Raw genomic sequence first — 13,266 nt, 5'->3', positions numbered from 1 at the left:
AAGTTCTCATCTTTTTTTCCTTTTCCTTAAATGTTCTGAAGACAACAAAATTATATCAATAAATTGAATTTCACTTGTAATATTTGTAGGAGACGGGATCGAATTTACAGTGTTGGGCAGTAGCGTCGCTACTTGTAGCAAAGCTACAAACTTACCACAGTTTTCAGTAGCTGGGCGGTAACGTCACTACTTTCTGAATCAAATAACGTTTCAGTAGCTTAAGTCTTTTATTGATCAAGTAGCGTGGTGACGGCCACAGACGCTATTTTTATGTGACTTAACACAGTGGAGAAGCAGTTTGTAGACTATAAAATGTAATTATATAATCCACAACACAAACACTCCAGACAGTTCGGACCAGAGCACACACACTGTCTGCACTGGACTCACTGTGAACCAAACATTTTGCCCCGAGTGGGCGTGTCTTAGTGGAACGTCGTCGTGCACATTCTTGGAAGCGCCGTGCCCGCGCATAGCAAACTCTGGGCAGTGATGGAGCTGTGCCCAGTACTTCCTGTTCTCCGACATCCTCCCGCGTCTTCTGATGTGGAATGGGAAAAGGTATGGTTATTACCAAGGAAGTTTTTTATTTCGAATAAGGTGAGAGAGGTATCTTTAAAACTGTTACACAGGTGTTATCCAGTTAATTCAGCTTTAGTTAAGTATAAGATCATTGTCGACCCTCTTTGTTCATTTTGTCATAATTCGGATGAAACATTAACTCATTTGTTTTGGGAATGTGCCTTTTGTCAATTTTTTTGGTGTGATATCAATCTCTTTTTTTAAAATAGAAAGCTGGATATTTCTTTTAACTTCAAAATTGAGGATATTTTATTTGGTTTCTTTATTACTGAGCTGCTTACTCGGAAATTGTTTATTCTTAATCTCATTTCCTTAGTAGCCAAATTTCATATACATGCCAGCAAATTTGCAAATCAGAAACCCAGCTTTGTGGTTTTTAAATTTTATTTAAGATCCTACCTAGACACACTTTTGCACTAACCCTAAAGCTGTGAAGACTAAAGCCTTATGTGACGAGTTTATTTATTTATTTATTTATTTATTTATTTTCTCTTCTTCTTTATTCCTTTACTTTTTAAATTTAATTTACTTACCTATATATGTATTTATATTTCATTTCTTCCTGCCTCACCTCGAGTATTATGTGTTCTCCATGCCATGTTCTGTTCTATGTGTATATGGTATTATGTAAATAGAGTATAAAAAAAAAAAAGACATCCTCCCGCGTCGTTGCTGCCGGTACCAGTGAACGGACAGCGGATAGGGTATGAAGCGGACCAGGCACATCATGCGGGGCTGAGTTGGAAATGAGACCCCCATCTCATACCTGTCAGATGACGGCGTCCACTTTACTGCAGAGGGAACCGGAGTTGTACATAACATCCGATGGTTGTCGACTGAGGTGTGTGGACGATGATCACCACAGAGGCTCTTTTCAGAGCCGCCAAACCCACAGTACAGAGCACTACAGCTGGATTCCCTCTTAAAAAGAAGTTAGATTTTTGCTAAATAAACTCAACCAGACTGCTCACTGAGACAGTATTTTTTCCAAATAAAAACAGGAAATGTGCAATTATCTTACAACTATGACAATAAAGTTACTTTTTTTAGAACAACAAACAAATTTTGGTACCAAAGATGAACATGTGACCAGTGTCAGTGGGTCAGTGAGCCCGTTTCCATTGCACATCTCAGAACATTAAAGTCCAGACTGTCCAAAATGGTTCAAAACACAAACATGTCCCATGTGTCTTTTCCAGTCCAGTCCTTGTCCTTTGTCCAAACCTAAATTCTCTGTCTAGTCTAGTGACAGATCACCATGGCAGTAGATTGGTTTGGTGTACGTCTGTAAAATGAGTCCAGGGTGCTCCAACACTAAAACATTAGTTCCACTTGATACATGTTCTAACCTGAAGAACAAAAAAAAAACACCCAGGACTGATCCCATGACCCCCCTGAAAGACTTCACACCCCCCAGTTTGACAAACACTGCACTAAAAGAACCAGTTTGTCAGTGGTGTAGTGGTCCCAGGAGAAGTGGTTATACTCTCAGTTCTTTCTTTCTTTCTTTCTTTCTTTCTTTCTTTCTTTCTTTCTTTCTTTCTTTCTTTCTTTCTTTTTTTTAAGTAGTCCAGAAAAACACGTTTTAGAAATAGTGACATGTCAGACTACTCTATTTAGTTTACCCCAAAATCCATTTGTGGTATTTCCTCACTTTTATAAAATGATCCTGACTTAATCAGGAGCAGTTTGTAGGTTTTACTGGTCACACAAGCAGCTGGATGAATGTAAATGTATTCAACATGAGGCAAACATAGGGTTAAAGTTATTTTTGAACATTTGTTTAAATAAAATTCTTAAATCTGAAGTTGACAATGCATCCTTGTTCATATTTCACCTTAAATAAAATTATTCTCTTCCACACATCAAAGCCAATCAGATAAACTCAAAAGTACACTATCCACCATGTACACGATGTGTGTGACGCAGGACTTAGAGCCCCACCCCTGGGTGAAACGCTTGGTTTTTAGTGTGTCCCCTGCCTGCACAGCCATCCAAAATGTTCTGTTTACTGCCCTCCACTTCCACATGACTTTGAACTCCAACTGGACCGTACTGAGCATTGTTAACTACATCCTGGTCTGCAGATGTCAGTATTTGGCCAGTAATTTTTGTTCTTTGGTATTTAATTATAGTTACTCTGGCATATTGATAACCCAATGAAATTGACTTTGCATGTATTTGGTCATTTAAACATGTAGTTTCTTATCTTCATTGCCATGGCGCAACTTAAAGTAGCTTCACATGTAGTGAGCTACTTCTGTGGTGTTTGTGTAACTTAGCTTGCTACATTTGACTGAGTGGTAGCTTCTGTGTAGTGAAGCTTCTTTCATGGCAGAGTAATTGGTAGCTTTGCTCACTACATTTTCCAAGTAGCACTGCAAATTTATAGATTTGTGTTTTGTATAAAATGGTAAAATAATTACAACCACAGAAAGTGTTTGACAAGCAGGCTGAGGTCAGATATACCATATGAACAGAAATAATGGGACACACCATACAAACAGCTTGTAGGACTCCATATTCACACTGATAGAAAATATGATTAAAAGAGTTATAAATAATATTATTATAAATCTCAAGTCAAAATGTGTTTTAAGGTGGAAGACTGAGTTTTTTCATGACAGAGCTGAAGAAAGCACAGTTACTTGTGTTTTACAGTGATCATGTATGGTCAGGGTCTAACAAATATTTCAGAGATCTAAAGGTAAGACATGTAAAAGAAATAGAATGACAAAAGAAAATTCACCTTCTAATACCCAGCTATGGTTTTTTTGTCCATGTTTGTGGGCAAGAGTTCCACAGCTTTATCTTTAAAAAAAAATAAATATAAAAAAATAAAATAAGATAAATAATTAAATAAAAGCCACTGCAAAGGTCATTTAGAGAGAAAAAAAAAAGAAAATGTATCTGAAAAATGTGTCAGTGTCATGCTGTTTTCAGTCTAGATAATTTTTTCATAAAAATTTCAGAAATGTAAGTATTCTCCTAGATCTCAGGAGGTCAAGCAAACTCCTTAAGTCCTACAACCCTCTCGAGGCCGAAGAGGTTAAAAAAAATTCGATTCTGGCATTTGTCATTATCTTTTTGTTGCTGAAGTTACACCTCCCAGTACTTTGGTTCAGATAGTGCAGCTTCTCTTTGAGCTTTAACTCAATGCAATAAATGGATATTGTTATTATTATAATCTTTATTTAACCAGGTGATTAAAATCTCTTTTCCAAGAGTGACATGACCAAGAGATCAGCACAGATGTAGTTACAATAAATCAAAACACAATGGACAAAACACCTGTCATACATTACAAATAAATTAAACACAATGTCTAGATATATACAATAAAAGACCAATAACAAGAATGATTTCAGTGCAAATTTAGAAGCAGTCACATTGAACAAGAGTATCATTCAAATTAAGTTTTCAACACTGTTACATGAAAGCTCATGTATAATGACACATCTATGCATTTAATGCAGACAAAGATTTATATGACACATCTATTATAATTTGACATTTAACAATGTTACGATGTTCAAAGACAAAAAATGGCTTTAAAAGAAAAAATCATCCAATATAAGACACATATGCACATATACATGCATACATACGAGAATGTAGTACATACACACGTATAAAAATCTAAAGGCACAAGATAAATATCTGAGAAAACCTTAAAGTGTCCAAGTGAATCTGAGCAGGGTCTGTTCTACAAAGTGAGATGACCAAATCAGCCTGGTTTATCTGGTGACGTTTCACTCACTTGAATGAGTCTAATTGACCAGTGTTTATGGAGCAGCTTCAGCCCAAATGATTACTTCATTTCAAGTGCTTTGCTTACAGTGATAGACTACATGTCTGGGTGTTCTGTAGTGGTTTAATAGGGTGAAGGTAGACTGTTATTTTCCATGAGCGTACAGCCTTTGATTTGATTTCACTTTGCAACACAATGGACCTCATGCAAAAATAACTTGTGATTTAGGAGAACTTGCTGTATTCACTAACAAACACACACACACACACACACACACACACACACACCAATTTAGGTCTGCTCCAAGCTTCTTGCAGGAATTGTAATTATTTTTGCTGTATCTGTAACCTAGATATTTCATTAAATCATCGTATATTTTCAGGTTGAGAAACTCATGCATGTTCTAATTTGTTGGCATAATATTTGACAAAGCAGTTGGCACAGATGGCGTTGAGGCATATGCAGGTCATTTACACAGTTTTCTGAAGTTACAAACATTTGTTGAAAGTACCGTGGCAGCATGTATGAGCCCTTTGTAACAAAAAAAGTTCCCCTATGACTACAAAAAGGAGTTTCAACGTCTTCCTCATTTTAAACCAATAGCAGCATGAACAAGGCTGAGTAAACATTAAAATATGTGGACATCATGCACAGAACCTAAATCTAAAAGGCATATATTTGCTGTTTGTAAACACATCATCACTGTTAAATCTTCGCTGTTAACATATGAGTAACTCTAAGCCAACATTATTCCTCTAACCTGAGAATGTAAATAAATAAGTGAAAAAGTAAGCAGAACTTACTAATACCCCACCCCGTCAAACAACCCTTAGCCCCTCCTGCTAACTGATTCAAAGATCATTGTAAACTACATTAAAATAAATTATTGTCCCTTTTGGGTAGTTCAGTCAAACCAAGACAAACATTATTCTTCCCAAGTCTTAACTCTCAATCTGATCACACTTCGTCTGCTGAATTAGATGAAATAGTCTTTGAGAAATTGGTTGGACAAATTTTCTGACTTAAAATTTTCAAAAATTCATTAAAAAAAATCCAAAAACTTAAATTCAGCCATTTAACTTTGCACATGGTCAAATTTAGATAGATAGATAGATAGATAGATAGATAGATAGATAGATAGATAGATAGATAGATAGATAGATAGATAGATAGATAGATAGATAGATAGATAGATAGATAGATAGATAGATAGATAGATAGATAGATAGATAGATAGATTGATTGATTGATTGATTGATTGATTGATTGATTGATTTTATTTATCCCAAACTGGGAAATTACATACAAACACAATACAAATTTAAAAGGAATTGGGTGAAAAGTCTTCGAGAAATCAGTTGGGCAAAAATCTCAGACAGACAGATGGGCGGGGCTATAATTGTGGACCACATTCTTATTAGTTCTAGGAATTAGAGCAGATAGAGTTATGTGATAATAAAAAGAATATTTAATACTGCGCTGCCTCAAAATACTCTGATCCTGTTGTGTATGTGGATTTAAAAAAGAATCCCACTGACTTAAGTCTGTGTCTGTAAAAACAGTGTAGCTGATATTTCATTTAAAACTTAAAGTTGAGTTTATCTGAGGTGTACACATCAGTGATGGCTGTGCTGTGTTCTCCTTCTACTGATGTGTGGATTCCAGATAAGCTCAACTTACCTGAAGTGTACACATCAGAAATGGTTGTGTCCGAGTCGAGAGGGGGAGCAGAACCAAAGGACGACTGTTCCAGCACAAACTTTGGATCAGAGTCAGAGGAGAAGAAATTAGAGCCTTTTGACAGAGATGGAGTGGCCCCCGAACCTCCTGGAGCTGTAACCTGGACAGGAATGAACAGAAAAAAGGTAAGTGTGTGTGATGATACAGTGAGAGGATGAATCTGAAATATGCATGAAAGGCAGAGGCAACAAAAATTAAGTAAAAACTACTTAACCAAGATAATGTATTGGGTCAAAATATAATATTAATGAGAGATAGGGTTTTACTCAAAAGAAACTGTCTGTGTTGCCAGTTCTACTTTAAAACACTTTCCGTACATTAGAATACATTCACTTTTTAGATTCCCTCTAATGTAAGATGTACAGATGTATCATATCAATGTACATAAACCTGTATATCTAACAACACTTGACCATATGTCTTGAGAAACCGGCTCTTTTTCATTTGTTTTCCAATTCATTTGATCAAAAAAGAAAAATTTTATTAGCAAATTTTTATCTCTGGCTATGATGATTTCCCAAAAAAGTGCAATTATAGCAGAGTAAGGAATCTTCTTCACACATATTACAGATATATAACACATACATATTACACATATTAAAGCACTTTGTGCAACATTTCATTGTATGGAAAAGTGCTATATAAATAAAAATTGATTGATATCACGCAAAAATTTAAATTACTATATCAGGCAAAGTGCACCAGCTTCCTAAAGTTTACTTCTGAGGGAAAGGGATCTGCATCATCACATAAAGGTACTGATATAACTACAATAGTAATAACAAAAGGTCTAAAAACCTATAATGTTCCTTTAAAGTTGTCAGAAACAAAGAAAACTCACTTGCCTGGTGCATGTAGACATTATTAACCCAAAATAGAATATGTTTAAAGGAAAATGTGTATTTGTGCATGTAAAAAAAAAAACACAAGTTAGTGCTGGGAGGAGACATACATTTAACAGGTGTGATGTAGATGTTGGTTGTCTGTAGACATGGGGCTTCAGTGGCTGGTGGGAGTAAACTGGAGCAGGTGAGGTAGCAGAGTGACTACGGCCTGCATAATACATTGTTTTACTGCTGAATAAGTAATGACAAAAATAACAAAATACAACTTCATACAATGAAAAATTACTGTTCATGAGTCTGATTTCTGAACTCTAAGGTGCAGTGAGTCTGATTTAGTAGTAAAAACTGTAGGAGATGTGTATGAACATTTTGGTTAATTAAATATCTCCAGCCAGACAAATTAGACTCTATGTAATTAATGGAAACACTGCTGCTGTCACTGATGTATCTACATTTAGGAAAATGTGGACAGTTTACTTCATCAGCTATTGTCAAAACATTGCAATAATATGCTCCAAAGTGATGCAAAAGTGCAACACAAAGTCATTAAACACAGCCTATGTTCCCACAAAACTGAGGAAAAGTTGCCAACATTTTGTAAGAAGTGAGAAGATTGTGATTCATATGAATTTCTGGCCAGATCATCCAGATCTATCGGAGGGTAAAGTTTGAATTATGTATTGTTTTGCTCCTTAAGAGGTCATAGACACTTTTACACAGAGATCCAGGAAAAAAGGCGAGATGGTGATCCCATCTTTTTTCCACCATTGACTGATTTCCACAGCCAAGCCAAAGGAGTTACAGGCTGGACTTTTACACAGCGGACCTGCATTCCGGAATCAAAGGGGTGGTGAGGCAACACAGTGTGTAGCGTGACGTATAACTTGCATGTTGGAAACACACCAAGCATAGCGGTGTTGCTAACCTCTCCAGAGTCGGCCCGTTTTTTACAGTTCCACAAATGTTAGCATGGATAGAGTCCTCCGCCTGAGGTCAAAACAGTTTGCGGATCTCGGCCTCTCTCCAGTTCGACATTTTTCTGGTCACGTTGATATGTTTGTTTACTGTACACAGCCTACGGTCATTTTTAAATCCCCCTGGCACAGCAGTCGCACATGCAATATATCATCAAAACATCACATCTTGGTTGCGGAATGAGAGGTGTTGCCTTTACATAGCGTTCCGGAATCATGATCCCACCTTTATCACGGCTCTGTTACTACCTCCACAGGCGTTACGAAGCCGCGATAAAGGTGGGACCGAATGATCCCACCATTTCATTTACACAGACGTCGTTCCAGAATAAAGGCCAAATATTCCCATAACAGATGGGCTGTCTAAAAGGGGCTACTGACAAAGTAATGACAAAATACAAGCTCATACAACAAACAGTTACTGTTTGTGAATCCAGCAACTGAACTCCAACATGCAGAGTCTGATTCATACAGATACTCTAGAGTTACATAATTATAGGAACATTTTTGGCTTATTAAAACTCCGTAGCCAGACAAATTAGGCTGTAGTTTATATAATTAATGGAAATACTGAAGCTGTCACAGGTGAATCTACATTTAGGCCAATGTCTGTCCATCCACTTCTCATAGCTTCTGTATGGGATTGAGAGAAAGTGTTTTCCTTGGGGAACTATGATGGAAACGTGCTAAGATTTTTCAAAATTCTGTGTAGATGACAAAAGTTACCGTGGTGGAAAACAGGTTAATAATATTCAGAAAAAGAAGAGTCACAGATCTGTTTTCTCCTCACCAGTGGACCACCAGAGGTAGGTTCTCTGTAGACAGGGAGGTTCATGGGCACTGGGGAGGTACTATACCGACCACGGCCTGTAGGTTGAGTCGAACCCTGCAAATAAACCATGATATTCAGATAAAAATGTCACAAAGAGTTGGTCTGAATCCTTATTTGATACAGCATACTTACATGGTGATACACAGTGGGCGCTGCTGGGACTACAGCATCTGTTGGTGCTGCTGTCGTCTCAGGAGAAGGGCTGTTCCTTTTAGGGGAGCTCTTTTTACAACAGCACTTTTTAATACAACAACAGCAGACAACCACCCCACTGGGAATGACAACAAAGAAAAAGACTGCTGGCAGCGGAACTGCTTCTTCTGTTGGAGAAGAATAGACATGTCGAGTATTGACTTTGAAACTACTGAATAAAATATTATTTCTGACTATTACTTAAATATATGTAATTAAATGTATTTAAAAAACAGAAGGAAATGTCAGGTCCTAATTTTACACAACCTCAATTATGTTTTCTGTAATTCGGCATTAAATTGACTCCAGTTTATGGGATGATGGGTTCATGCTCACCTGTGAAATCCATGTTCACCTCCACTGTCACACGCTGGACCAGGTTATCTTTCTTGTCTCTGAATTCAAAGGTGCCAGAGTCTTGATATTGTACAGGTTCAATGATGATTGCATTGTTTATGAAATGAAGTCTCCCTTCAAACGGTTCCTCATTCCATTGAGGAGTGCCTTTTTTCATCAGTGTATGGCTTGCTGGTTTCCCCACAGGTTCAAAGATGATGGTCCAAATAGAAGTAATCTGATGATATTTTATGAGGAGTCGCTTGCCCCTACGTGGATGAAGATCTATTTGCTTCTCTGTGTGGGATAAACATCACAGTATAAGAGTGTTTAATTGGAAACACAGGAATCTAAAAGGGAAACATGCACTTCCTATCATCACCTTTTACTACCAGCTTCTCCCAACCCAGCAATCTGTTGTATTTCCCCCTGAACTTGTAGTAGCCATTGTCTTCCTGAGTGGCATCAGTTAATTCCCAGTTGTAGTATCTGTTTACTGATCCCCTGCCTCTCTTCGGATCGGTGCGATTCCAGATGACTGTCACCAGGTCCAGTTTTTCAGCAGGAGTAAACTCAAGGTATTGAGCTAATCCAGGAAGATTCAACGTGAAGCTACTCCCATAGTCCCTAGTTGTGGCTTCGTGACAATCTGAAAAAGCAAATACAGAAATTATAAGTACAATATACAGCATTTAAATAGTCAACACAGTGTAAAGATCTTACCTATTATCCTCAGGGTGACGATACTAATCAGAGCATCAGTAAAACCAAATTTCATGAAAAATTCTCCATTATCTTGTTCTGTCAAATCTTGCATCTCTACTCCACCCCCAAGGGTCAGCCTGAAGCGAGGGTCCATTACCTTAATATGTGAACACAAATTCATTAATTCAAGACAGATTAACTTTGTCAGTCAAGAGATTTACATGATTTGCAAGCAGACAAATATAGAATAGGTAGACAAAATATAGACGATATAATAAAGTATAATAACGATAAAACAATATAATATAATAGACAATACAGACAATTGCACCAGTAGCTGCTCACCTCCCCTTTACCTTTTACCACTTTTGTGGCTCCTCCGTTACTTGGAACAAAGACAACCTTCTGATTATAAACATGTACATGTTCACGAGGCAAGACATAAGTACCGCCATAGCACACCTTTTCATCAGCAGAAGACAAACCTTTAAACAGGGAGGTACAAGTGAAGAAGAGATAGAGAAGAATGATTAAGGTAGGGTGGATATATATTATTTATTTAGTCCAGATAAAAATTAAATTGACACATAATTCCCACAAAAACATGTTTAATCCTAACTTTTCTGTTCTTTTAATGAACAACTGCTGCAGAACTAGGAAAACTACCATTAGAAAACACTGCATATCATCACTTTCCTAATTGCCTAAGTGTTTGTTTTGGTTTTTTTTTTTTTAGATTTTTCAAGAAATACAAATAATGTATCCAGGCCTAAGTCACACTTTAGACATCTGCAATTATTTTACAGCACAGAATCGCATCATCCATTCAAGTGAGAATGTAAGCAGTTTTACCAGTGGTAGCCAGCATCACGAGGAGATGATTTTTAGGGTTTTTTTCTTTGTTCTTTTGGTCAAAAAAATAGGCAATTATTATAAGAAGGTGAGAATATCTGGTTGCAAAGAAAACAATTTGATAGTCTGGATATTTGACATTTTTGTGCTTGTTTTACAGAGCTGAATAAAGTTCAAGTTAAATTAATATTGTAAAAGTACACTGAATTTAACCCACAAAGACCCAAATATACACCAGAGACCAAAAGCATCTACTGATCTAAATGTTTAATAACCTTAGAGCCACTAATCCTATCAATACATGTAAATAATTAGTGTAAAATCCAGTTTGTCGTCTTTTCATGGTCATCAGATATGACCCATTTGGACGTTCAGAGGCTCCGTAGTGAATGTGGAAACACCGTCATCTTCTACAACATTGATTCACTAAACCCATGGAGTTGGATCAATGACAGTGGATGGAGACGCTTGGTTTATGTTCAGTTAATGAGAGATTTTACTGAAAAAGTCACTTTTTCTCAAGTTTTCTCTGTTTTTGATACAATAACCTTCAAACGTAATCTCAGCATGATGACTGAAGTATATAATCAATAAAATAAATATGGGAAAATACCTGAAAAAAATGCAAAATGGAAAGGATAATATTATAATAAATGGTGATAAATCACTTAAGGAAGATTAACCCTTTCATGCTCGAATTATGAGAACCTTAATCAAAATTTTTTCCTGAGTGTTTTTATTCCTCTTTAGGCATGAAAAAAACAATGCGATTGAAAAATTTCCTCTGAAAAATAAATAAATTAATTAATTAATTAATTAATTAATTAAATTAAAATAATTTTAAAAATTCAAAAATATGTAAAAAAAAAAAAAAAAAAAAAAAAAAAACATAATGAAAAAAAAAAAATCTTATGAACCTATTTTTCATTAAGTTACAAAAATGTCCACTCAGCTGGACACCACACATTTAATTTTTGATGCACAGAAACATGTATTTACTGATACACTATGTGAAAACTATGGGGAGGGCTTGTGACTCTGGGGGTTTGTGCCCAGGAGAGATCTACATAATGTTATCAATACATGTCAGAAAAGATATACAGTGTCTTAAAACTTTAATAAAGATATGTGTATAAAAAAAAATAAAAATAAATAAAAAGATCAACAAAATCCATGAATATACAAGAGAACAGCTATAGAATAGCTGTCCACTGTAGTGACCAGTATGCATGAAAGGGTTAAATAAAAAGAAAAATTCATTTGGGAAATACCACAAAAGTAGCACTGGGTCTTTACGGGTTAATTTAATTTAGATATTCAAATACTTACAAATAAAGACAGGGAACACCATCAGGCAGAGGGATAACATGACCTGAGGAGGGGAAAGGAAACAAACACAATGTTTCTCAGCAGTTCAATTAAAAAAAAGGACAATGCATCAATCACAGCCCAGATAAAGCAGAGCCATAGTCACCTCACTGTCAGAGAATAACGGACTCCTTCTGCAGATCAGATGATGGACATTAGAGTTCTGCTAGTTCTGCTACTGGTGCGTCATGGTAGGATGCAGCTTCTATGTTATTGTTATGTTTCCGTCGAATAGAACATTCTAATCTAATTATAAGGACTACTTCCGGAGAAAGAAAAACATAACATGCTGGGAGGGGCGAGGCTTCTTCTGTCCCAGTGATCATCTGGGTGTGTCTGAGGGGGTTCCTGCCAGTCCTGCAGCATCCTTAAAGGATCCATTCACACAAACCTGCGTCTTCAAGCCTCAGAGACACACAGGACGTGTTGAAACTGTCCTGTATTTATGGTTCCAGTGTCTAGGAGGCTTTCAAAGGCTGATTCTTCACTTTAGAGAATTTTCAAGGACGCATCTGTGGATCTGCGGATGCTGTTTATGTACCCACAATCCTCTGCGCAGGTCCTTTTAAAATGCCGCTAAATGAAAAGCGTCGCTCCATGCCCATGTGTGCAAAGTGCAATTAGATGTAATCAAGTAATCTTAGTTTATTTCAGGGGTTGTCAAACATACGGTCCGTGGGCCAAAACCGGCCCTCCAAATGGTTCAGTTTGTCCCACAAGATGAATTTGCGAAGTTGAAAAATCTATGTACTGATCATAAAGCTAAATGCTATTATTTCAGCTCCAGATGCATTTTACTAAATGTTTTGTGCCTTTGGACACTGTAACCCAAATTAGCTGAGTTTATTTGAAATTTGCATGGAAACACGTTGCCTTCAACCACTTTAGTTTTTACACATGGTAAAACTAAACAGGCTGAGTTGAATTACCATAAATGATCATTAGTCTTTACTGAAAATCATTTGTTCACTTAACTAATTTTCTTTGCACTATTAACTTCTTTGAACTATCTTAAGCCAAATGTAAAGAAATATTTCATTTATTACTTTTTAAATGTATTTGTTGTTATAAATAACATGACGCCGTCAA

The 13,266-nt window shown here is 36.5% G+C and overlaps 1 protein-coding gene across 1 annotated transcript; it reads right to left on the bottom strand.

Annotated features, from left to right (window-relative positions):
* Positions 1-5,623: 5,623 nt before the first annotated feature.
* On the bottom strand, positions 5,624-12,338 carry LOC115427745 (uncharacterized). The gene is made up of 9 exons (XM_030146455.1): positions 12,289-12,338; positions 12,139-12,181; positions 10,303-10,442; positions 9,976-10,114; positions 9,635-9,901; positions 9,253-9,549; positions 8,857-9,044; positions 8,683-8,778; positions 5,624-6,173 (listed from the first exon to the last, which is right to left on the bottom strand). The coding sequence occupies exons 2-9, from the start codon at positions 12,176-12,178 to the stop codon at positions 5,913-5,915; spliced, it is 1,428 nt and encodes a 475-aa protein (XP_030002315.1). The 5' UTR covers positions 12,179-12,181; positions 12,289-12,338; the 3' UTR covers positions 5,624-5,912.
* Between the last annotated feature and the right edge of the window lie 928 nt (positions 12,339-13,266).

The sequence above is a fragment of the Sphaeramia orbicularis genome, chromosome 10 (genome assembly GCF_902148855.1).
Source record: "Sphaeramia orbicularis chromosome 10, fSphaOr1.1, whole genome shotgun sequence".
Classification (NCBI taxonomy): Eukaryota; Metazoa; Chordata; class Actinopteri; order Kurtiformes; family Apogonidae; genus Sphaeramia; species Sphaeramia orbicularis.
This window is presented reverse-complemented; position numbering and strand designations above follow the sequence as displayed.

Coding starts and splice junctions, on each gene's coding strand:
- LOC115427745 (XM_030146455.1), bottom strand. CDS start 12,178: ATGTTATCCCTCTGCCTGATGGTGTTCCCTGTCTTTATTT. Junction 9,902..9,975: donor CGTCACCCTGAGGATAATAG/GTAAGATCTTTA, acceptor TTGCTTTTTCAG/ATTGTCACGAAGCCACAACT. Junction 8,779..8,856: donor CGCCCACTGTGTATCACCAT/GTAAGTATGCTG, acceptor GTTTATTTGCAG/GGTTCGACTCAACCTACAGG.